Below are 27,360 nucleotides of genomic sequence, written 5' to 3' on the forward strand. Positions count from 1 at the left end.
ACTGTCCATGTACAAAAAAAATTATTAAAATATGAAGCAAGGGGCGTTTGTTAAAAAAAAATCAGAGAGTAGTTACATCTTATATGAGAGCATCTTCACAAAAAATTTGAAGATCCTAAACCCCTAGCCACATGACCAAATAAGATGGCGAAAATGCCCTATTTTAGCCCCCTCGGAAAGGACGTAAGATGTTAAAATTTTTTTTGTAAATTCAGGAATTGAAATTTCATGGCAAAATATGTTTCTGTGAACAGATAACAACCCTACAAATACTATGTAGTGAGGAAAAAAATCTAACTAGCTTCATATTTCTACTATGCCCCCTAGAGTTTTAATGAATTTTATGTGATTTTGGCCAAAACGTCATTTTTGGCTTCCCATTATGCAAAACGTATGTCCTTCAGAGGCTTTCTGACAACAGATTTGAAAAGAGTGGGTATCATTCAGTAAGAATCTGCAAACACAACTGTCTAGATAGCTGCAATAAAAAGTTATGGGTCTCTGAAGTTGGGGAAAGAGCCATTTCGTCATGTGGTATTTTGACATCAAAATTTCAAAGGCCAGTAGTTCCAAAACTACAATGAATTGGGAGCTAATATTTTGCATGTGTGGTACAAACATATGATTCTTGATTATAGAATTTTTTAAGCAAAATCTGAGACGGTGATGTGGGGACCCTTAGGTGAGTTGGCACGGAATGACCCTAAGGAAAATGAAATTAGAGAGCATATCGACCTGCAGAGTAGTGAGAACAGAGTCCTGTAATACAATGGCAGGGGTTTTCGTGCTAGATACTGAAGAAGTCTGGTTTAACATTGCTTCAGAGCATAGAGGCAAAGGTGGACGTGTAATAATAGTAGAAGGCGGCATCAGATGACAGACATAACAACTTCCATTCGTGTGCGCTTGTGCAGTCCAGTTAGCGAATTGCCAAAAGATGTTGTCTCGAGGGCTAGCTCGAGCGGGTAACCCTGCTCCGAGCAGCAGTAGAGTGGTCACGAAGCTCGTGATGAGGATTTTCATGATTGTAGTGAGGGTGATTGGTCCCAGACGGGGCGCGAGATCCCCTCTTTGTTCACAACGTCTTGCAGGGAGTAATCTGAGGATTCTCAGTCGGCCAGGGCTGCACAAATGTCACGTCAAATCTGTGTAGAGCTCAGAGATGGAGAGAGAACAGAGACTGGATAGGGACACAGAAAAAATGTTAATAGCAAACTTGTCAGTCACTATGTTTACATGCACATAGAGAGAATCGAATTTCTGCCGTTGCTCGACTGAAATTGAAGTTCAAAATGCCATGTATACACCTTAATTCGGCTGAAATTGAACCGAACTTGATTTCTCGGAATTGAGCTACACGACCTAGTTTATGCGATTTCTGCTGAGCTACTTTGTGCATGTATACCCTATCGAGCTAGTTGTCGAGCTACTTCCGGAAGTGACGAGTGACGAGACCACAAGCGGGAAACACAACAGCCTCGGTCGGCATGACAACAGTAGTAGCGAGCAGCAGAAGAGGTCAGGAGGAACAAACGAAGAAGAGAAAATGGTGACGTAGAGCTCTCTGAAGTGTGGGTGGAGCACAGAGGACGGCAGGACAAAGCTTCTGGTACTAATAGGCTTTTTATTGTCAGACTTTTCAGTTTAACAGCCTACTTTTATTCTTGAGAGAAGCGCGCGCGCGCTGTGTTCTAGTCCCGGAATGAGCTCTGCCTCCTTAAATAGGGCGTGGTTACTGGGAAGCCACACAAACACAGGTTAATTACCGTCAGGTGTACCGTCGTTCTGCCACTCACCTTCCCTGGCTCTGCCCTCCTGTCACAGACCGGCGCTTGACCACGCCCCCACTGCTACAGGCAAGCAGAAACTTGCACTTCTGGAGCAATGAGGAGACAGACTTCATGCTCATTCAGCTTAAGGAGTTGAATATATTAAAATTCATGGACGGGAGAAAAGCGCGCAATAGAGAACACGGAACTGATAACTTTGTTTACACTCTTGAATAGCTCTTCTTCATGACGACAACCGGAAGTGTACCAACACGATGGGGCGTGTAACGCCACCTGTGGCTCGGGTGCACAATGCACCTCACACAGTAGCCCGATTTCATTGTGTGCATGTAGGATTGGATTTCTCTGGCACCCTGCTGGGACCTTCAGCTCGATTACCGACAGCAGCTCGATTTGGATGTGCATGTAAACGTAGTCAGTGTAACACAGCTTTGTTATGGGACCTTCTTCAGTCGCGTGGCATGGATCCACTGTGGAAAAAGATCAGTTAAAACAGCAGTACGAGTAATGGCGACTATTTCTGCAGGCCCACTATATCTAGGTTCTCCCAATTGTCCAAATCGTTTAAAAAGTTGCACCAGCACCTTGTCTCCCATGTGAAAGGGGTGTGGGGGTGCTGCTGGTAGAGATGATATTGTACTATTGACCTTGGTACAAATTTTATGCAACTTATCTATAAGGGCTGCAGAATACTCATCCATATGTGTTTTCAAATCAGAGGTACCCGGAGCCGGAGTTCCCTTCTTCCAGGGGAGAGGGAAAGGTCTTCCAAAAATAATTTCGTAGGGGGAGTATCCCCCTAGGCTAGGTCTTTGGTGTCATATGAATTTCAGCCAGAGTGGCTGGCAGTAAGTCTACCCATTTTTTTTTTTTGAACCTGTGGCTTGCATGGCCTTAGTTAGTTTGTCTTTCAATGTTCGATTAGTATGTTCTACGATACCAGAGGATTGAGGGTGGTATGGAATGTGAAAATGCCAGTTTAGTGAGAGATACTTACAAAGGTTTTGTGTGACTTTCGAGGTAAAAGGGGTACCTTTGTCTGAGTCTATGGCGTCTGGAACCCCATAACAAGGTATTATTTCTTTTGCCAGAATACGAGTAACTACCTTCGTGTTCTCTCGAACAGGGAAAAGCTTCTACCCATTTAGAGAATTTGTCCACAATCACCAGGAGATATTTAAATGGACAAAATACAGGCACACATGAGAGCATACAACTCAGCTGCCTGAGCCAAGGAGAAAGGAAGAGCATATGCCTCATGCACAATATCAGGCAATGAACACACAGAGTAACCACAGAGGAAAACACCGTGTGAGGGTTTAGAACAAGAGCCATCAACAAAAAATACTTCCCCTATCCCTAGAGGGCTGGAGGAGAGATCGGACCTGATACTAGTAGTATGTACGATTTCAGACAGACAATCATGGTCAATGTCATCCCATGTGTCATCCCGAGAATTAAGGTGGTGTGCAAGAGCGTGACCTACAGTATCGAAAGAGGATGTGGCACGAATTTCGAGATTGTTAGTAGAACAGAGCATATGTTGGGTCTGTAAATTTTGCAACACCTGTTTAACTTGATGTGACGAGTGCAAGATCAGTGAGTGAGACAAAACCAATTTTTCCACGTCTAAAACCATCAAAGCACATGTGGAGACAGCCCTTAGACACACAGGTAAGCCTTGAGCAACAGTGTCTAACGTTTTAGATAAAAACCGCACAAGGACGCATCCCCCCCTCATGCTCCTGGGCCAACACCGCAGAGGCTGTGCCTTGGTGTTCACAGGCATAGAGATGGAAGGGCTTGGAGTAATCAGGTAAACCCGGGGCGGAAGAAAGGGCACTTTTGAAGGAGTGATGAGTGTCCACCATCACGTCAGTCCAGGTCAATGGGTGCTGCAGTGGATCGTGATGAGAGATTGCAGAACGGAGAATTTTGTCATATAAAGAGCAGTCAGGGATCCACTGTCTGCAGTAATTGATAAGACCCAGGAAAGCCATCGGTGCATGTTTAGTTGTGGGGCGCTTTGTGTCTAGAATCACCCGCACCCGGTCAGATGACAGCTTACGACAACCTTGTGAAAGTTCAAACCCCAAATACTTAAGTGTCCATGCAATATTGCAGCTTGGCCCTGGAAACCTTAAAGCCCTTGTGCGCCAGATGTTGGAGCAGGTGTAAGGAGGCATCTTGGCAGATTTCTGGTGACTCAGCAGATACCAGATCGTCTGCGTACTGCAGGACCACAGAGCCCTGGGGGAGGGAGAGGTCACAGAGTGCGTTATGAATTATGGCTGAGAAAACAGCAGGAGAGTCAATAAAACCTTGAGGCAAATGTGTCCGAGTATACTGTCTCCCCCTGTGCGTGAAGGCAAACAAAGGCTGTGTCTGCTCTTCAACAGGAACACTGAAAAAGGCAGAACAGAGATCAATAACGGAAAAACAGCAATGTTGAGCAGGAACCTGTGACATTCCAGAGGAAACGTCAGGTACAATGGGTGCAACAGGAACAATCAGTTCATTAATCTTGCGTAAATCCTGCGTAAAACGCTAGGTACCATCAGGTTTAGGTACTGGATTGACAGGTGTATTGTACGAGCTGGTACACGGTCTCACCACACCTTGCTCGAGAAGAGACTGTAGGATGCCATCAATTCCCCGAGCCTTAGTTTCAGAGAGAGGGTACTGTTTAACATAAACATAAACTTAACATAAACAGGATGCACATGTTTAAGCTTAGCCTCATAAGGAGCAATAAGTTTAAAGAAAGAAAAAGGAGATATAAAACAGGGCAAATTGAAATGACAGACAATTTCACTGAATGTAATTTGAATAAAATTGAATAGCTGATAAGCACTTTTTCTGGATTCGATATGTGACAGAGACTCAAAATACATTTTTAATTCAATTAAAAATAATGGGAATGAGGGGGTTGGTTGCCTTGGACATTTTGACTTTATGTATATGAAATTTACCTAGTAATATAAAGAGATTAATTATGTTAAACTTATTATTGTGTGAGAAAGTGCCAAAAATAACGATTTTCTCATCAAAGTGATACTTCACTGTAGTTTTAGCGAAAAGAAAATTTCCCAAATCTTTCGACCCTTCAGATATTTGGGACAGTCATACAGGAGGAGAGATATCTGTGGCTGCCCGTTGCAGATATGTGTGTCCTTGTTGAAGCATCTCTGCTGTGCTTGTTTATCTATAACTGGGTCAGTCTCGTTTTTCTTAATGGTTAAATAAAGATAAACCCAAGTCTTCGATTTATAAACACCACTGGAAAGACAATTATTTTTCAACATTCTTCAAGTAAACATTTGTTAACTCTGTTTCTTGCTGAAAAAATTATGGTTAACTAAATACATTAAAAGGCCTATCCATTCCATATCCTCCGTGGTTTTTTAAAGGCAAAAGTATGGAGGTTTAAAATTCAGCAAACAGTTAATCAGAACATTTCATATCAATAGTTCAAAATTAGGAGGAACATGAATGAACTGAAATGAACAAAACAAATTTTAGATTTAACAGATTACACTTACTTGTCTTCTGCTCAAAACTGAATAAAAAAAATCGCCACGAACACGAGCTAGTTAGGATTAGCCTATTATATGTTCAGAATTTTCGTTTGCTTGTTTTCAGGTCTGTTTGCCTGTGAGGCAGAGATTTATAAGGTTACTATTGCCTAGAGACGAGAGGCGGAATAAGAGCACGTGCACACAAGTTTTATGTGGTGGTTTTTGTCATATCTGTTCTATTCTAGGTGATGAACAGATGAGGTGTGTTGAATAAACTTGTTTTATTACACGTTACTGCAGCGGCATGTCCAGGCATACCATACAAAACATTTCCTGCTTCTCTTTTATCTAGTGCGCATGCCTAGCTCACAAGGCATTATGGGAACTGGAGTTCTAATGTTATTAACACGCATCACAATTTTGCCGTCACATACTTCTGTCTTAGTTTTAACTACTTCGTATTCATCATTTATAGGATCTAGACATGGCACTGCAGCTATTAGGGAGCAATTCCAGCGTTATGGACGTGACACTTGAACTCAAAATGGCAACAAATGACCCAGTGCATGTTTTATTGTCTCCCAGTATTTAAACAGGTGTTGCATATTTTAAGGCTGTACCATACTGGAGAAGTGATAGAACAAGAACAATTCCCATAGTACATCTAGGGCATGCCAGAAAATGCCAATAAAAGATGCGTTATGGATGTGACAGAAAAAGTATCACTTTTCTTGGGTGACTGTACATTTTTATCAAACTCTGTGAAATTGTAAACCTAATGTCGAAATGGAGATATCCATTTGATAGAGGGGTCCAAGGTGAATATTAAAAAAATCTTTGTTTAAAATATTTTGTATTTCATGCAGAGTTTCGGAAGGAAAAGTCAGCGTTATGGATGTGACAAAATTCCGTTATGGATGTGACGCGTCTGAAATGGACATGGCATATGTTTAGAAAATCAGCAATTTAACCACCATAACCCTTTGAAAAACTCTCTAAATATCACCTAAAACTATCAAAGTTCTTAAATAATATTTAGGATGGCTATTGTTTTGCTGTTTGGTGGATTTTAGCATACATTTCTGTGGCTTGTGGCAATAATATAGAATTGTACATGATCAAAGTTGATTTTAGCTTGGGTTTTACATTATAAGAAGACTGACATATTAAGGTGAAGGGAACAATTGTTGCGACAAACTGGTTCAACTTATTCACATCTGTAAAATACAGGCCTAGGTGATATCTCTGGGAGTGGTTTTGATGTATTACATGTTGCTTTATTTTTGCATGGTGAGGTTGACATTTACATGGAATTGCCCTAATGCAGTTTCATCATAACTGTCGCCTAGAACGGCATGAAGAATAAAACGATAATCTGCTCCTACCAGCTGGCAGTGTCCTGACATTTTTACGAGCATGTCTACGAATTTAAGTGGTTTGTCTAACGAAGGCAACATTTTAATAATATCTTTTAGGTCTGATGCAGAAGGCGGATTATATGGCACACTGTGAATTAATGTGTCTATGTTCACACATAAGGCGCACCAGATTGTAAGGCGCATTAAGCAAAACAACACAGTCTGGTAAATCAAACTTTATTCCACTCAGTTGTAAAAACAAATACCGGTACAGAAAAATACACTCACTTATTGATTCATTCTTCTTCCAACCCGCTCTGATTGGTTTATTGTTGCTAGCGTGTACTCCGGGCTGCCTTACATAAATGCATTTCTATGTTTAAACATTACAGTCAGGCAATCTTGTAGACTGCTCAGGGGTCCTGTTATGAGGACACAGCGTACCGTAATGCTCCGAATATCCATTGAGCGGAGCGGCTTCGTTGCTTACCAAAGCCATACTTATACATTTCGACAAATTTTTGAGCGCATTGTACCACATAAAATCGGTCAGTAAGCATAACAAGTAATCATACATGAGGCGTGCTGGATTATAAGGTGCACTGTCAATTTTTGAGAAAATTTAAGGATTTTAAGTGAGCATTATAGTCCCAAAAATACGGAGATGCAGGTGAGCTGGGCATGAAAGGTTACTTAAATCTGGATATAGTTTTTTTTTAATTCCGTGAAAATCATCCCATATTGGTTTCATTTTGACCCATTCTAAATAGCCTTTAGTCATATAATCATAATCCCAATCCCTCGTATATGTGACCCCTCACCGAATCCAGGGACACATGTCGGCCGAAACGAATCCGAGATAATCGCAAAAGAAGCATTTTTTTTTTTTCGAAATTTGTGATTTTTGTTTTTTTCCATCATGTGCAAGTTGAGATCTTGAAGAATGCAATCAGTATTTCAGATAATAGATTGTTTTGTTGGAAAAGCATACATTTTTTTGTTGCAAATTGTCTTGTTTTTGTCAGGACTGTAGCCTGTTGGGGGGTGTGGGTAAATTACCATATGGGCCATTCACATGATGATTTAAGTCTTTTTTTTTTTTTTTTTTGCGAATCAGCTGTATGATACGAGCTGAGATCGTGGCTACTTAAGCTGCATACAGGCATGTAATTAATGAGGAAGCTAAACAGAGCACAGAGGAGCTGAAACACTGCGAAGCAAACAGACACATGGTTTTTACATCGGAGATAACCATTTCTAGCAAAAAAAAAACCCAACCAAAAGGAAGCTAGGATTACATTCCATCGGAGGCATTGGTGTGTGCAAGGTGCCGTTTCTCTTTCTGATGGGGTAAGTTTATTAATCTAAGGCTGTGTGGTTATTTTTGCATGTAACGGAAAGTGTTGTGGTTTGGTTAAGCCTAGGTCACAACCGGACGTACGATTTTTTGGCCGTGTGTTTTTTTTTTTTTTTTTTTTTTTTTGGCGTTTCCCAAATCGCTGCGTTTTTTTTTTTTTTTTTCATGGAGAAAGACGCGCGTTGGCTGTAAGTTTGTCTTGCAACCTGAAAAAAACATAAGCGCCTGTAGAGTTTGTTTGACATGACAAAGAACCTCTGCGGCCGGTCTGCGGCTCAAAAATCAGCACATCACACGCGTGCTCTCGCGCGTTTCACACTCGCGCTGTCGTGCGTTTCTTGCATTTTTTGCATGTAGACCGGCCGTAGGAGCACGTACGGCCGGTTGTGACCGAGGCTTTACATGAAACTAGTGTTGTGTTAGTTGTGTCATCATCGTGCTATCTTTCTTACGGTGTGAGTAATTTTTCAACCACAAAACGTTAAAGTATACTTTAGGACTTATTTTTGTACTTTATAATTGTTTTGGGCATACTTTGCATGGAAGGAAAATTGACGTGGTGATCTTTGTTTACATGAAAGTAGCATCGTAGGGGGTAGGGCTTTCCTTAATGTCATGCAAATGAGCACCATTATGTGCCCGCCCTACACCCAGAGTAGCTGAGATGGAAAACTTTGAGGGCGATTTTCTCCCTTTTCTGTTTTAAGAGGTATATACTTTCAAAAGGCCACACATTCTTCAAATATTGTCAGATCTCCACATGGAAGGCATCATTGGAAAGCTTAGAAACTGTACTTTCTGAATCTGTCAATAACTCAAAATGCCCCCGGGCAGACATGTGTCCCTGGATTCTGGATTTGGGCACATATTTGTCTATGAACCGTACCGAGGTTTAAAAGTTCCTGCACGAGGATAAGTCAAAACTGAGGCTGGGACTCAGTCCAGCCGGCCAAATTGTCTAACCACGGACTGGTGTAGAATGCTAAACCACAGCAATTCATCCAATCCCGTGGGGTGTCCTCGGGGTCCGCTCTCTGGGTACCTTAACACAATTTCCCCCCATGGTGACACGAAAGGACCATCTCGAGATAAATTATTCTGTGGTAACGCGCACAGACGCGCACGCACTAATCATCCCGTGACAACTCTTCACGGGGATACACAAATCATTCCGTGGCAACTCACACGGAGATAAATGGGTTTTCGGATACCAGGCGGAAGTCCCTTAAAAAATAAAAAGAGATTTCTTACCTGGTCAGCAGTATCCCGGACGAGCCCCCAAACTGTTAGGTCAGAGATTTTCACCGTCTCTTCCTCTTGCCCCCAACCGGGGTGACTTCCCTCTTGAGATCAGTTCCCCCGTGTCACCCAGAGCTCTGGGGTGAGTCGTGAAAAAAGACAGGAACCCCATAAGTTTGCAATCTTTATTCACAAGTCCCCAAAGAGGCAAGAGAATACAGGGGATTTTGTGTGTGTGTTATCTGAGTGACATCACTGCAGCTGTGTGTGCGCACGTCTGTGTGTGTGTGAATGAGTGTGACATCACTGCAGAGTGTGTGTGTGTGTGTGTGCAGCTGTGTGTGTGAATAAGTATGACATCAGCTCTGTGTGTGTGTGTAGACCTTGGCGATGGTATGCAATAATAAGCAAAATGTTCTTACACATTTCAAATCAATAATAATCAGAATGTTCTTATGATATGATAGCAATGTTCTTATGATATCAAAGGCCATTTCTTACGCACAACCTTAGGTCAGAGATAGCACAGGGCAATATGTAATGGAGTTTTAAGCAGAATACTGTTTCTAGCTTATACATCTATATAATATTTATAATATTTGTATAATAATAGCTATTATTACAAAATAGATTAATGCCTTCTTGGTCAAGAATAAATACTTACAGTACATGTATTTGTACTGGACCGTTTCGGTACAGACTAATTTGGTTTAATCCATGTTTCTGTTTAAACACAGTACGTTAAACTGCTGATCGGTAAGAAGTTCATTAACAGTTCGTGCTTCAGACATAAGAGAGAAAATATTTAAAAGTCTTACCTTTTAGATCAAAGGTGCTGGCAGCGGCTGTACAGTCAGTATGATCTAATTTTATATTAACGAGATTATTAGAACAAACTCTGAGTATTTCTACATTTTTTTTCTTTTAAGCTCAGGGAACAGACACAGTCTCGATATAGTGGAACCTGAGTGACGACTCTGTGCAGCTAGTAGGCAGTCAGTTTAGCCTGTTCGTCTGCTCCCTGGCCTTGGCTCTGGATTGTCACAGATTAACTAGGCCTGTTCTGAGACTATGAGCTATGCTGCGAGAAATGAGAGCAGCACCTTCCTGAGTGGGATGGATACCATCCTGCCCTAACAGATTTGTTGTTTGATCTCTAGCTGTGTGAGGACATGAAAACAGAAACGTCCACGGCTGGAGGGATGTCAGAAGTCCATGTGAAGAAAGAGGAGACCCTGGAGCTGATTATCTACAACTATGGAGACGATCTCGACAACCTACCTGAAGGTCTCTCTGTTAAAGTTGAAGATCCTGACAATAAAGACTACCTCTGTAAGACATCGGGTCACTCTGGTGCTCAGTAACACTCACTGTTTATTCTATCCTACACACTATCTGATGCACTAAAATTGCAATGCAGTACATTTGGGATGTAGCCCAAGTCTCAGATTATTTAATCAACTAATTGTGACAAAATTGAATTAAAATTGATATTTTATTGATAAAATATGAACTTTGTTTGTAGAGAGTGTAATATGGTAGCAAGGAGTGAGAGAAACTAAATAATAATTTTATTTCCTTAAAATACATTAGTCGTTATAAACCAATGATGTTAACCTGAACAAAAAGTGTGGAATAACACCTGATGGGTCATGCTGTGATATAAAAATCTATGGCGGGTGATTTTTTTTTTTCACATAACAGCACAGCCCATAGTGTATTATTCCCCTCATACCACAGTGATTTTGCCTACAATTACAGTTTAATTTATTACTGAATGACACACAGCATGTTTTTTGTTTCTGTTTACATTTAATGTTACAGAATGTCTGCCATTCTCTCCAGCCACTCCTGTGTTTTATTCTGAGACGAAAAAAAAAAATGTGGGATGTTGTGTGACCTGAGAAACCAGAAAGCACAAAGTCCTCTGTCCTGAAGACTCTTCCAACTTGGGGAAATTTACTGACTGATACCTGGGTCTCCTTCCATAAATGTTAAATAAACGTGTCCTAACGTCTTCACCACATTAGAAGAGGATAGTTTTTTTTGGTTTTTTTTTTCCTCTTCCCCTTCCACCCATTTTCTCTCCAATGTGATCACCTGCTAGTATCCACCCACCAGCCAGGTCTCTCTAACCATGTGAGTGAAGGCTAACACGTACTTCCTCCAAGACATGTAAAGCCATCAACCTCCTCTTTTCCAAATCCAGCTCATGCTGTGTCACAGGATAGCAAAACACACCTGGAGGAAAGTGCCATGTGCTCTCTTCCCCACATGCATGAGCTCACAAAAGACCCCAACTGGCTGTGATTTAATAGGGGACAGAGAGTATGCCCCTGGAATGGGATGTTCAATAAGCATATATGGGTGTGATGGACAGGTGTCCAGATATCTGTACACGGATTTAGGGGCGTCATAGTGGCACAGCTCCAGGGTCCTGGATTCGATCCTAACCTCGGGTTGCTGTCTGTGTGAAGTTTTGCAAGTTCTCCCCCATCAGTGTGGGTTTCCTCTGGGTCCACTGGTTTGTTCAACAAATTGGTTATGCTTAAATTGCCACTAGGGTTTATTTTATTATTATTATTATTATTATTATTATTATTATTATTATTATTATACTTTTTAATTAAATATGAATCCTAAATGTATGGCACTGGAAAAATACCTAGATCTATAAATGCCAGAATTGTCAGCAAGCTCAAATAGAAATGTGCGTTGGACTCTTTATTTATTTACTTACTGACTGACTGGGTGCACAGTTATTCAGGGTTTTCATTAGTATGGAAAACAACAGATGAAATGTGAAAAGTAACAGATTAGGCCAGGGGTCATGGGGGCTGCATAGGCCCCCATTTGGGTCCAGGGCAACGCCCTGGTTGGGGAGACTAGGGGGCGAAGCCCTCCCCGGCCGAAAACAAATTTCGCAATTTCTAACAGCCAATCGTTAGCTCTCCATGCTCCATCTGAAATATAGAATGGATCTGACAATTATTAAGTTAGGATTAGGACAAGTAATGACAAACAGCAAATCTTGAATTCTAACTATTGCAAACGTGTTAAGTTTGAGGAAAAAGCATATATAAAACATTATCTCTTCACAAACAACATGCATATGTAAACTGCAAACATCTCCAAGTATAACAATTATCTGTACAGTTAGACATATGGAATCTATTCCTCCATGACATGCCATCATTTAGAGATTCAAATTATGTCAATTTTGAAGCATACACCATTTTTGAAATTTATCAATTTGCCATCTCAGCAAAATACTGTCTTGCTTTAGTATTTTCTTAAAGGGATAGTTCGGGATTTTTGACATGAATCTGTATGGCATCCCCATCAATAGTGTCGTGCAAACACACTGACTTACCCCTGACAGCATCCTGTGAGTCCAGTTCTTGTCCAGTTTTGGTCCAGACGAAAGTAGTCCGGCAAGTTTGTTGGGGTCACGAAAGTAAAACGTTTTTCGTCTCAAAACAGTATGTGTTCAAAAGAGTGATATATTTGCATCACAAAACCGTTGCCAAATAAAAAGTCAGACCTCGAAATTGCTTGGCACTATTTTCTCTCCCTTCTTATCACTGCGCGCTGCTGCCAGGTGACAGCCACGGCTGTTTCATTCATTGTTTACTGCTAGCAAAGTTAGCGACAACATGTCTGACTACGACAGCGACGTTGAAAACATTGACTTCATCTCACAGCCAAAGGGATATCTTTATGAACCCGAATATACAGATGAAGAAATTCACCAGATGGAGTTAGAACGGGCAGAGAGAGAAAGGGTGGACAGAGAAGTGGAAGAAGGTGAAGCTGGAGCCGCAGCTGGAGCCGCGAGACACCGGGTGACCAAAAAATGGTGGTGTACTTGTTCCAAATGTGAAGTAATGCAGACAGAGGTGGAGTGCTACTGCTGCCACGAATGGGATCTCATCATGCCACAGATGCAAGACCTTTCAATTGACGAGGAGGCCAGCGTGCCAGCTGCTGTCTGCATCACAAACCACACTGACTTCCCTGCACTCCTGAATGTTGGTGTCTTGCAGACGTTTTTCCACATTCCTAAAATTAACTGGAAGAAGCGTCCCAGGCCAGCTGGACCCGATGGTCAGTTGTCTTCAGAGTAAGTGTTGACTCCTTTTTTACATGTTGTAGCCTACAGGTGTTTTGTTAGTTTGCACAGCCTCCGTGCATCACCCAGTCACTATGCACTGATACCATGGGTAGAACTGGGAGGATTGATATCGTCCTGTCCAATGTTTTCATTTCAATGTTACCATTGTCTTGGCGTAAATTTGGAATGTACAAATGTGTCTGGAGTTAGGATATGTTTGCTCTATGTCAGTATCTCGTAATGTCACCGGCAGATAACATGTCTTTCATTCATGTCTCAAAACACAACGTTGCTAGCAGCTAGCTCTAGCTGATTCTTGAAAGCCTGTCCGCTTGAAAGCATGGCGGTACAACTTTGTTCTTACCTGGGGTGCAGGGACAGCAGCTTTCTTCAAAACCCGTTTCTTCCTCAGTCCTGGGCATGAAGAAACATAGTCGTCGTCGCTGAAGTGCGCACTGCAAACACGAAGCTTTTTTACCTTTGCCTGTTTGGAGTCCACATGGAAGCCCAGAGCAACAAGCCAAAGTTTCCTCAGTGACACGTCTGTCATGGGAAAACGGTGAAATGTGTGCGGAGATTCAGCCACATCTTTGTTGCTACAGCCTGGATAGTCGCAAGTGCGCACCATTTTCACAAATATATTATTGTATAGGTTATAGAAGGTGATACATTTGTTGCTGTTCTTGCTCTCAAATTAGCTTGTTAGCGCCACTGATCTGAACTCCTAATCACTGCCAAACAATGGGAAAGGTGTTGATTCCTGCGCAGATGTCAACATGACAACGCGCAGTGATACCGAGGAAGACAAAATATAGCGCCAAATAATTGCTAGGTCTGACTTTTTATTTGGCAACGGTTTTGTGATGCAAATGTATCACTCTTTTGAACACATACTGTTTTGAGAAGAAAAATGTTTTACTTTCGTGACCCCAACAAACTTGCCGGACTACTTTCGTCTGGACCAAAACTAGACAAGAACTGGACTCACAGGATGCTGTCGGGGGTAAGTCAGTGTATTTGCACGACACTATTGACGGGGATGCCATACAGATACATGTCAAAAATCCCGAACTATTGCTTTAAATGCTTATCTCAAATTTTTCCATACCTGTATAATGAGTTTTTTGCATAAAACAAAAATTCTGTATATACAGTGCTGAGTAAATAAGACCCAACATTTTGTATTTTTCATTTAAAGAAAAATAAATTACTGTTATCCATCATTTGCTATTACAATGTGAATTCTTCAACAGAAAAAAACATACCTTCTTCCAAATGATTTTTTCAGTCAAACAAACACTACAACCATCAAGCACCGAACTCTGGAACTTCAAACAAGCAGTAAAAGAACTTGGGGGGGGGAACCTGCAACGATTTGAAAATATTTTAACAATGAAATCTTCGCAATCTGTCCATCAAGTAATTTTGACGCTGCTTCATTTCAATGGGCTGAGTTTCAATGAGAATATCTGTGTATGCAATGTGCTGTGGTGATTTCTGTCATCATCCAAATCAGTTCAGAAACCTACACTGCTGTATTAATGGTAGATTTCTTTCATTCTTGGGTCTCATGGCAATTACAGTTCCTATGCCACAAAGCCCAATCAAGATTTGGGAAATCAGAACATCATGCAGAACGAAGAAATCTAATATATAACGACAAACATGCAAAATAGCAATAACTTTTAAAATGTAAACTGGGCAGGGTTCTCCACTTTTCAAAAATAAAAGGGGGTGGAGGGGGCGGGGGCAAGGGGGATGAACTTAACTAGTGTGTGTGTGTGTGTGTGCGTGCGCTGTTATATGATTACTGTAACTGTGTATGGTCAGAAAAGACGATAGATAAGCATAACCATTGAACAATAACGCTACGAACACCCACAAAGTTATTTAGCTGCTGGCTTGCTGCAGCTTGTAGCTTCCAGTGTTACTCTGTGTCAGTATGGTGTAATGTGGTGTAGTGTAGTGTAATGCAGGGCTAGACCTCAATCTGCAGAGCTCTGGGTCACAATCTGTGTCATGGCGCACAAGGAACGGCGTTCCTTATCAAATAAGTCGGACAAGAAAGTTCGAACAATTACAACCCCGATTCCAAAAAAGTTGGGACAAAGTACAAATTGTAAATAAAAACAGAATGCAATGATGTGGAAGTTTCAAAATTCCATATTTTATTCAGAATAGAACATAGATGACATATCAAATGTTTAAACTGAGAAAATGTATCATTTAAAGAGAAAAATTAGGTGATTTTTTTTTTTTTTTTTTAATTTCATGACAGCATATCTCAAAGTTGGGACAAGGCCATGTTTACCACTGTGAGACATCCCCTTTTCTCTTTACAACAGTCTGTAAACGTCTGGGGACTGAGGAGACAAGTTGCTCAAGTTTAGGGATAGGAATGTTAACCCATTCTTGTCTCATGTAGGATTCTAGTTGCTCAACTGTCTTAGGTCTTTTTTGCTGTATCTTCTGTTTTATGATGCACCAAATGTTTTCTATGGGTGAAAGATCTGGACTACAGGCTGGCCAGTTCAGTACCTGGACCCTTCTTCTACGCAGCCATGATGCTGTAATTGATGCAGTCTGTGGTTTGGCATTGTCATGTTGGAAAATGCAAGGTCTTCCCTGAAAGAGATGTCGTCTGTTGCTCTAGAACCTGGATATACCTTTCAGCATTGATGGTGTCTTTCCAGATGTGTAAGCTGCCCATGCCACATGCACTAATGCAACCCCGTACCATCAGAGATGCAGGGTTCTGAACTGAGCGCTGATAACAACTTGGGTCGTCCTTCTCCTCTTTAGTCCGAATGACACAGCGTCCCTGATTTCCATAAAGAACTTCAAATTTTGATTCATCTGACCACAGAACAGTTTTCCACTTTGCCACAGTCCATTTTAAATGAGCCTTGGCCCAGAGAAGACGTCTGCGCTTCTGGATCATGTTTAGATATGGCTTCTTCTTTGAACTATCGAGTTTTAGCTGGCAACGGCAGATGGCACAGTGAATTGTGTTCACAGATAATGTTCTCTGGAAATATTCCTGAGCCCATTTTGTGATTTCCAATACAGAAGCATGCCTGTATGTGATGCAGTGCCGTCTAAGGGCCCGAAGATCACGGGCACCCAGTATGGTTTTCCGGCCTTGACCCTTACACACAGATTCTTCCAGATTCTCTGAATCTTTTGATGATGATATGCACTGTAGATGATGATATGTTCCAACTCTTTGCAATTTTACACTGTTGAACCCCTTTCTGATATTGCTTCACTATTTGTTGGCGCAGAATTAGGGGTATTGGTGATCCTCTTCCCATCTTTACTTCTGAGAGCCGCTGCCACTCCAAGATGCTCTTTTTATACCCAGTCATGTTAATGACCTATTGCCAATTGACCTAATGAGTTGCAATTTGGTCCTCCAGCTGTTCCTTTTTTGTACCTTTAACTTTTCCAGCCTCTTATTGCCCCTGTCCCAGCTTTTGTGAGATGTGTTGCTGTCATGAAATTTCAAATGAGCTAATATTTGGCATGAAATTTCAAAATGTCTCACTTTTGACATTTGATATGTTGTCTATGTTCTATTAATATAATATCAGTTTTTGAGATTTGTAAATTATTGCATTCTGTTTTTATTTACAATTGTACTTTGTCCCAACTTTTTTGGAATCGGGGTTGTACAGGAAAATTGTATTTGGCTGAAAAGCAACCGATTCAGACATCATTGCAACCGATGAGTTCAATCAGCAGTCGGTTACAAATGAAAACCCTGGTTATTTTTGTTTGTACCTGCCAGGGCTTTACATTAACTTTTTTGCTCACCGGCCACTGTGGCTAGTGGTTTCCTGAGTCACTAGCCATTCAGCCTTTTCACCAGCCACAATTTTGTTGCCAGGAAATCGCAGTTTTTTTCTTCACCGTGATGCGTTAAAGTTCGGAAGATCTAGATTCAATTATGAATGGCAGCGTATAATGTATCTCTACAGTAGCACTCAAGTATTCAGTGCTGTTAAGGTAGCTCCCTATATGAAAACATGCAACCAATTCAGACAAAAATATAAACAGAGTATTTTGTTTATTGAACTCAAATTCAAGCCCCTTACAATATGAAATATCGTATAATATGAAAAATAATTCAGTACAACTGAACTGATTCTAGTATTAAAAGTCCAATTTAAAACATTTATCATTGAAAAACATTTGATGTTTTGATATGCAAGTATTGTGTATTATCAAGTATTATGTATATTATGTATTATCTATTAAGTGTGTGTGTGTGTGTGTGTGTGTGTGAGAGAGAACATGTGTAGAGAGAGACATTAAATGTCCTCATTACATTCATCATCACATGAGTCTGAATGGTCCATGAAAAATGGTCTTCGTGACCTGAGGCTTCCAGCAGGCCATAAGTTGATAGCTGGGGCGGGATCAACTTCTTTCCAGTCGCGTGAACGTTTCTAAACAGCAGCTCCATCCTCTCCCGCTCAGCCAACTTCATGACAGCCAGGGACTTGAAAGCAATGCTGTCCTGTAGTGAACCAGCCGTCTTCGCCTGTTTTGATGTTATAGTACCGATGTGTGCATTTGACTTTTCGTGGTCCTTTATAGTTTGGAGTTTAAAATTACTGGTGCCTGTCTTTGCCAGACTTTCTACAGTCTTTGCAGTACATGGTATTTTCGGTTTTGCTCTGAACTAGCCAATCTTGCCCTAACTTCCATTTGTCATTGAACTGTCATATCTTCCTATTAGCGTCTTGTTCATCATCTCTGCCCCTTTTTTCCTGAGCAGCAGGGTTTGAAACTCCAGCTATATGCCGCCACATAGTGTGCTTGTCAGTCGTCAGCAACTTTTTTGCTTCGTTCATTAACCGCAGGTTACCGTATCATTGATTTTATCTGAGCCATTAACGAACGTTCTAAACAATTCTAACATGTTGTCAATGTTTATGCAGGTGTTCATGGGAGTTGTAGGCACGTAATATTACATTGCAATGCGTTTATTATATCAGATGCCTTCAGAGAAAACTGCAATTAAAATATGTCATACCACAGAATAAACCACCCACCATAGTGGCTAGTGAGACTAAAGTTATTACCCGCCAAAGCCAAATTTTACCCGCATTTGGCAGGTGCTAATGTAAAGCCCTGGTACCTGCATGTGATTTCATAACAAATTTGGGGTATTCTGTTTTCCAAAAGATAAGCAAGTAGCTGAATTTAAGACATCCTTGACCCTGACCAGGCAGGTCCTAAGAATGCTGTAAATACTGTACATCTTGCAGTGCCACAGTCATGTTAATGAACATTTGTTTTATTTTTGCCCTGCAAGCTTCTAACCACTTGTTTACACCCACAAGGAAGTAAAAACAATTCATACTTGTGTACCTTGTTGTGTCCTGTGAGATCTCAGTCTTGATGAACACCTCTAGTCTCAACCAGATGTTCAGTGAACCTTTCTGGCAAGCTTTCATAGGATAATCCAGTACTAATGTACTGTATGTGGTCTTAGATATGCATACAGATTGCACACACATTTGGGCCTCATTTCTTCCTGCTGCGTTTTCTCTACTCCCAGACTGTGAAGTTTGCAAATCCTTCTTCCTCAACAATTGTGAAGTTCATGGACCACTCCTCCTCATCCCCGATACTCCTGTTCCCATGGGAGTCCCTGACCAAGGCAGACAAACTCTTCCTCCTGGGCTAGAAATCCAGAAGTCCAGTATTCCTGATGCAGGCCTGGGAGTGTTTAATAAGGGAGAGACTATTCCAGTAGGTGCACACTTCGGACCCTACCAGGGAGAGCTGGTAAACAGAGAGGAAGCCAGGAACAGCGGAGACTCCTCGGTTGTGAGTTTGTCATAAATTTATGATAAAGATTTGTATATTTTTTTAAGTAACAAAATATGATGACTAGATGAAGGTAGCGCCAATTAATATCAATTTCTTCTTGCCAACGATATGTGGAGTAGTGGTGTAAATCGCAAGTTTGATCACAATGTGATCCTACATCAATTCTTTTAGCCAGTGTGGTGGAAATTCACTGGTTAATAATAGAAATACTAGTAACACCTGAATAATGCTCAAGCAAATATTTCTTTATTGTATCATTTAATGAAAGTCCCATAAAATCATAAGCCCAGGTAGTCACTAACATAGAAGTAGTTATGGGACGACCTAAGCATGGTCAACTTCCTGTGTTGCACAAAATATTAGTCATCATCATAGCTTCCATCAACATTTCATAATAGTCTGTTTTCCCAAATGCAGCTGAGTCTGCCGCATCCATGACAACACGGTAGCTTCTTTTCACACACAAAGAACTTATTCATTCACACTTATAGTTTGTTTCTTTTCTAAATGTCGAGGATAAACAGAGAAGCATGACACTACAGGATTTGAACAGATACTCTTAACTATAATTAATGCTAAAGTTAATATAAACCTTGTTACCACACCAATGATCTGATGATTTTTCGATGCCACAAAATTTGTCACGATGCAAGCTGGTTTGATGCTGGGGTCTGCAGTTGGTATGACTTTTTACAGCAATGTGTTTCATTTCCATGAATTCAAAGAAAAGAAAAGCACAACTTTATTGATCACACACTTGTGAAATTCCTCTCTGCATTTAACCCATCTGAAGCAATGAACACACACACACACACACACACACACACACACACACACACACACAGAGCAGTGGGCAGCCATAACAGCGCGCGGGGAGCAGTTGGGAGTTAGGGGCCTCTCTCAAGGGCACCTCAGCCCAAGGCCATCCCATATTAACCTAACCGCACGTCTTTTGAACTGTGGGGGAAACCGGAGCACCCGGAGGAAACCCACACAGACACGGGGAGAACATGCAAACTCCACACAGAAAGGCTTCTGCCGGCCGCTGGGCTCGAACCCAGAACCTTCTTGCTGTGAGGCGACCGTGCTAACCACTACACCACCATGCTGCCCGGTGCATTCAGAAATGCAAACAAAATATAATTTGAACATCGGTTCACTGAGGGTTGATTAGATATGTACAGTATATACCCAGTGTGCTGTGGAATTTTGAGCAACCCCATGCATTTTTAGGAAGGCTCATGAAATAATTTTTTTTTAAATATAATAATGATTGCTTTTTAATTAAAAATGTTTGTAGGGAGTCACTTATTTAGAACATTTCAAAAAATTAACTAAATGGCCTTTAATCCCATTCTCAGTTTGATTTTGAAGATAATTTTAGGTCCAGGGAGGAGGATTATTGTTGTTGTGACCCAGAAAAGGTAGTCACTCTAGTTGTTCCCAGTTCCACAGAGCCTTGCCAGAGTGCAAAGGCTCATGGTGCTGTTGATGTTAAAGTTTAGAGAGCATTAAGGGCTAAATAGCAATGGGCCACCTTGGCCAAGACTCCTGCAGTAATTGATCAGCTCTGGCCAGTATTTCTGATGGACATGCATCTTGGAGTAAAATAAAAACATAATCTAGAACCATGTTATGTACAGACCACAGGATATCACATGAGAAGTCAACCAGTCCCTATCTCAGTCCACCATCCCACCCTGCCTGAAGTCCTCTCCCATAGTTCCACTGCCAAAAAAAGCAGCCTGAATGACCACTGTCCAGTGGCACTTACTTCTGTCATCATGAAGTGCTTTGAGAAACTTGTCCAGACTTTCATCATAGCAAGCCTCCCACCCATGTTACACATGACACCAGTATGCTTACAGAGCTAACCGGTCCAGAGGATGCTATAGCCACAACTCTCCACACTGCCATCACTCAGCAGCAGGAGAGCTATGCTAGTCTGCTCTTTGTGAACTTTAGCTCAGCATTCAACACCATTCTTCCTCACAGACTGGTGTCAAACCTGACAGACCTGGGATTGTCTCAATCCATCTGCCTCTTGATAAAGAACGTCCTGTCTGATCGCTCCCGGAGGGTGAGAGTAGGCCCCCACAGGGCTGTGTGCTGACTCCCACCCCACCCCCACTTACGACTGCATCCTGCCCACTCCAGTCATGACATCAAATTTGTGGATGAGACACTATCATAGTGGGGCTCATCTCTGGGGGGGAGGAAGAGTCTGCTTATCAGGATGAGGTGGAGCAGCTGTCTGGGTGGTGCAAAGACAACAGCGTGGTCCTCAAAACCAAGGAGCTGATCATAGACTTTAGGAAAAAGAAAACTGACATTCAGCCTATTCTCATCAGTGGGGAATGTGTGGAGAGGGTTTCGGACTTCCACTTCCTGGGGTGCATATAGAGGAGAACTTGACCTGGAGCACCAACACTACGCAAGTGATAAAGGAGGCACAGCAGAGACTTGACTGCCTGAGAATTCTCAGGAAGAACCACCTCACTTAAAAACTGCTTGTGACCTTCTACCATTGTTCCATAGAGGGCATACTGTATGCACTTGCAGCATCAGTGTGTTGTTTGCCAGCTGCATAGCAGCAGAGAGGAAAGTGCTCCAGAGGGTCGTCACCACCACCCAGAAGATCATCAGATACCCTGTCCTCTGCCTGGAAGAGCTTTACGGTCCCTGCTGCCTTAAAAGAACCCAGGGTAGATTAAAAGATTCATCCCACCCCAGACATTCTCTGTTTGAACTGCTGCCCTTAGGCAGACAGTTCAGATCAATTAAGAGATGGACTAATAGACTCCTTGTGCATGACGTCACGCATCACGTGATAATTTCACCTGGGGGGTCAAACAGACACCGTCTTTCATGTAAGGCTTAACCTGTCTTCAGTATGGTTCATTTTTGCACTGCTTTTGGTTGTTCAAATAGAGAAATGGATAAAAAGGTATAACCGTCTTCCCTGCTATCGACAAAAATGTTAACAAAGAGAATCAAATGCTTCAAGAACAATGAAGAATTGAGTGGTTAAACAGAATATGGCAAGAGGAGCTAAGCCTGAAAACTCCAGAGAAATTCGTGATTAGGGCCCGAGCACCGTTCGGTGCAAAGACCCTATTGTTTTTCGAAGGATTTTTTTTTTTTTTTCTGTCACGCTTGGCTTTTTTGAGGCATTTCCCATGCACGAAAACTCATGAAATTTGATACACACATCAGTCATTGTAACCACTTCTCAGCCACAGAGGTTTGGCCCAGGGAACGGCCCAGGGACTTCATAGTGCCGCCTAATGTCATGGAGTCCTTGGATTGGCGTATAGTTTCAGCTACGCATACCAAATTCGGTACGTATGTAGTTATAAAATATAGGATATCATGATTCTGATATTGACACGTCTAATTCACATGCCTCGCACAGTATCACCAGTGTTTCCCACACATTGACGAGACTATGGCGGCCCGCCATAGTCTAATTTGGGCCGCCATAGTCTCAGTCCGCGCCCGTCCGCACGCACTGCGACACTGACACACCCGGCCTGACATTGCGTGCGTTGCCTATCTGAGACAGCGTGAGGAGACAACTCTGATAAGCTACATCCTGCCTGCATCTACATGTTAAGGTAAGTTTATACAACTTTATATAGCCTTTGACACAATTGAGAAGGTGACATTTAGGCTACGCAATCGTGCTTTATAGGCGTATGGAGAGCGCATTGATCAGACCCTCCAGGATTTCGCGATGTTGCGATTTGCAACTTCAACGCAAATTCAACCAATCCCCGCGAATTCAGGGCGGTGTTGCAATTATATCCAATCACCGCAACTTTCCCGCAAATTTGACCAATCGTTGGCGTCGTCTTGAGGTGATGTCGACAAACTACCTTCCGCCTTACTTCCGTGTATATGTTCAAGAGAAGCAGCATGTGCGCAGTGTTGCCAGATTGGGCGGTTTCAAGTGCATTTTGGCGGGTTTTGAACATATTTTGGGCTGGAAAACGTCAGTATCTGGCAACACTGCATGTGCAAGTCAGTGTTTATGTAGGATTAAATTCTGTTACTGAAAGTGTTATGTTTACAGTGAAGGACTATGTGCACTTTACATTATTTTTTTTACTTCATACAAGAAATTAATGGATGCCAACGTTTTTGCCAAAATGGTATTTTATTTTCCATTGTTTAGGCAGCTTCAGCATCATACTGTGAGATTCTGTTCAAATTTTTTTTTCTTCTATGAAGCCTGAGCCATTTATTTTATTAGTTTATAATTATTGTTTAATTTAGTCTTCAGGAGAGACTGCCTGCACACAGTACTAGTATTAATGGGGTTTTTTCTTACATGAAAGCTGAGGCATTTATATTCTATTTTAAGGTAACTTCATGTTGTGCTGTGAGGTTCTATGCACTTTAACTTTTGAACCAACAGGTGCATTTGGATAAGTAAAGCCTATTCTGCATTTTTGTAGTCCTGGTAATCTTTTATATTGGTAAAGTTGTTTATAGGACCATTTCTCAGTGTCTGTTTTTTTTTTTAATCAATAGTTTTTCAGTAATAACTTAATATTTAACATATCACTCAATTTTAATCACAAAAAAAGAAAACTGCAACAATTTCTTGCAACTTTCACTTCCTCCCGCAATGTAATCGCAACAAAAACCTAAAAAACACTGCAACTTTCATCGCAATTTTTTTGGAAAACCCCCCACAATATCAGACATTTTAGCTTGCAACAATCACAAAAAATGCCCGCGAAATCCTGGGGGGACTGATTGATGGATGACGTTAAGTGTATTGTTTCAGTAAAATTACTTTGTCCATTTCATACTGGCAAACCTACCTTTTCTGTAAGGCAACAGTAGGCTATTTTGAGGCAATATTAGTTAGCCCTACGTAGTTATCTAATTCGTCAAATTAACTTTATCATCCTACCAGGATCAGGTTGTTTCCAAATTCACCGGCGAAGTGCTTCCTGCTTGACATTGTATGTACGCAGTCTATCCAAGTGATGGAGATGTGAAGTGACAGCAGTGATAAACTAATCTAGGTCTGCATGTACATGTTAAAAGTGAAAAGTAGTCTATTCTAACAGAGAGCGAACTTTGATGCCACTTTTGAGAATTAGTGCTAGTAGCCTTAACGCAATTTGTTACTGGTGAGACGGAAGACGTTTAAATTATTTTTAGCCTTTTCTAATAGGCTACCTTCTAAAGGTGAAGCTATTAGGCCACATAATTAAGGGAATGTAATGTTAGTTACTTAATTAAATTAACTTCTTGATGTCAGGTGACGATGTCAGCCTTATTGTAGACGCTACAGCTGTAACAGAAAATCTCCAATCCTTATTAAACTGATGCTAAATTTTTGTTGTTAATTCAGATCATGAGCATTTTGAATTATTTCAAAAAGAGGGATCGAAATTCACCTCAGGATGAAGAGGTAGTGACTGAGGTAGGCCTAACATCAACTGCTTGCTGTCTTTGTCAGGATGTCAAATTGGTATAACACTCCTAGCAAGTGCGTGCGATGAATGGGGGCAGATATACCCATTACTCAGCCACTTAGCAGCGATTGCCCATGTTGTGCCAGTGTCGAGCGTGAATTGTGAAAGAGATTTTTCCACAATGAACAGGGTCAGGACATCTGCAGGCAAACCAGTGATGTGAATTTCAATTTACGTTTACCCATTGTTTTTATGCTCAAATCCCACCTAAGTTCAATCTCACTTTCACTTAATTAAATATTTCAGAGTGAGCTCTACAATCACACTACTCATTGTAGTAACAAGTTGTTTGCCATTTTAGGTCAAAACAGACCTTCATAACAGACTGCAAGGAGAGCACCTGGCCGCCTGCTTGAGGATTTCCATTAACGGGCCACAACCAGAAGATATAAATTATGAAAGGGCACTCGAACTCTTTTTCTCAAAGCCAAGAAAAATCAAATGCACAAGTGCAGGGTGTGGTCTTTGTAAATAGGGCAGGCATTTGTCAGGGTCACTTGACATACAGCAGAGCTAGAAGTCCTTGTTTTGTAGGACTTTTTGTAGGAGTTCAGGGTGTGAAGTAGGATTTTTGGTTTGGTTTGGTTGCTATCTGTAATATGTTCTTCTTGTAGGACTGCCCTCTGTAGCAACATGCTAAAATAAAATACAAGGTGCATAACCAATACTAATGAATTTGTTCTTTGTTAGTCTTAGTTTAGTAGTATTAGTAGGCTAAACAACCCCCGCGCACCCCTGCAATTCAACTGGACACGCGTGCCACCCCCCCATGGGCTGCCCCCATAGTCTCCAAAATTTCTGTGGGAAACACTGGTATCACCATCTGGCCAAGCAGGAAATGTGCCAAAAACTTTCAATGCTTAGACGGATTGATCTATGACATGCCTGACATCGCGCCACCAACACACTCATACATGTAGCGCACACACTCATACACAATTGCAATCATATACACACACATGAATACTCACACGAGAATGGGTGACATGTACAATTCTGTGCGCGCACACACTCAGTCATATGCACATTTATGCATACATGCACTCTCAGAAGTATGCACTCACATGCACACGCAACATCTATAAACACACTCGCGCACACACACACTGTCTCTCTCTCTCTCTCTCTCTCTCTGACAAACAGACACGCACACAATAATAGTGACCTGCCGTCATTGTGCATTTTGTTGCAGACATATGAAAACTCTCCATGTGTACACACACTGCAGACACAGGGAAGCTAAGATTACTTAAGACAGGGGTCATCAAACTATGGCCTGCGGGCCGACTCCGGCCCGCCACTCCCCTTTGACTGGCCCCCCAGCCCCTCTGCCCCCCACCACTTGAACCGGCCCTATGAGGCAGTCCCCAAAAGTGGTCATGGCCTATTTTTTTCAAATTGCTTTTTGGCAAATAATATGTCTGCATCTTGTATTTTGTTGATTTTATCAATTAAAATTGATATTTAGTTATAAAATGAACTATTCATATTTTCCGAATTTTCGTCACATGCTCGCAATCAAGCAGTGACATGCAGCGCACACGCAGAGAACTGTCAGTGTTCAGGACAGCAAAATGGCTAGTGGTAAACGAAAAGTTGACAGAGAGTGCAGAGTTTTTAAAGAACAGTGGACCACCGATTATTTTTTTCATTCAGTGTAAGGACCGTGCAGTTTGTCTTGTACGTAAAGAAAGTGTGTCGGTTTTCAAAGAATATAATTTGCGTTGTCGCTACGAAACCTGCCACAAAGAGTATGCTCGTTTGCGAGGGCAAACAAGAGAAGACAGGATTCGGAGGATGAAATGCGGACTGGCTGCACAACAGAATGTATTCCTTCACCAAACCCAGATCAACCAGGCTGCTGTCCGAGCTAGCTATAAGGTAGCTCACCTACTAGCTACCCATGGAAAGCCGTTTACTGATGGGGACTTTGTTAAAGTATGCATGCTTGCTGTGGCCGAGGACGTGTGTCCCGACAAGAAGGATGCGCTCAACGCGGTGAGTCTCTCCGCACCTACTATGACCAGGCGAACCGAAGATTTGGGGGACAACGTGTATGACCAGCTGAATGAGAAAGCGTCAGAATTCGAGTTTTTTTGCTTTGGCCATGGATGAGAGCAATGACGTGCAGGACACAGCACAACTGCTGTGATCTATTGATCTATTGCTCATATTATAATAATTTCACTTTTTTTAAATGTATTTATTTTATAGGCCTATTTATTTGACCTTTATTAAGTGCTGCACACAATTATTATTAATATTATTAATAATATCATCAGGCCTACCTACAATTTATAATTTTCCACTCACCTTTGCCAGTGTCAATCACCAACTAGGCAGATGTTTCTTACCTTGACAGCTTTGATGTTATTTTTATTAGAAAATAAATAAATGGAATATCTGTGGTATTTCAAATTAAAACAAAGTGTGAAGACTCGATTACTACTTTTGCAAACCACTAGTAAAGATAAACAAATATGTACCAGGAATCAAGTGTTGATATAGTAGTGTGGATATAGTAGTGTGGATGGCTGTGCCAGGCTAGTAATCTCTACTACACAATGAGGCCTGCTGGTGATCATATTTGTCTGGGTCATACAATTCTATGTTATATAGCTGACCCGACCCCGGCCCCCCATCAC

The 27,360-nt window shown here is 41.5% G+C and overlaps 1 protein-coding gene across 1 annotated transcript in view; it reads left to right on the forward strand.

Annotated features, from left to right (window-relative positions):
* Nucleotides 1-27,360, forward strand: part of LOC132901335 (histone-lysine N-methyltransferase PRDM9-like) — a 119,543-nt gene that overhangs the window by 78,207 nt on the left and 13,976 nt on the right. Inside the window, exons 3-4 of the mRNA XM_060943652.1 lie at nt 10,423-10,594; nt 18,946-19,217. Coding sequence (XP_060799635.1) covers nt 10,435-10,594; nt 18,946-19,217 — 432 coding nt within the window. The 5' untranslated portion in view covers nt 10,423-10,434. The remainder of the gene's footprint in view (nt 1-10,422; nt 10,595-18,945; nt 19,218-27,360) is intronic.

This window comes from Neoarius graeffei, chromosome 17, assembly GCF_027579695.1.
Source record: "Neoarius graeffei isolate fNeoGra1 chromosome 17, fNeoGra1.pri, whole genome shotgun sequence".
Lineage (NCBI taxonomy): Eukaryota > Metazoa > Chordata > Actinopteri > Siluriformes > Ariidae > Neoarius > Neoarius graeffei.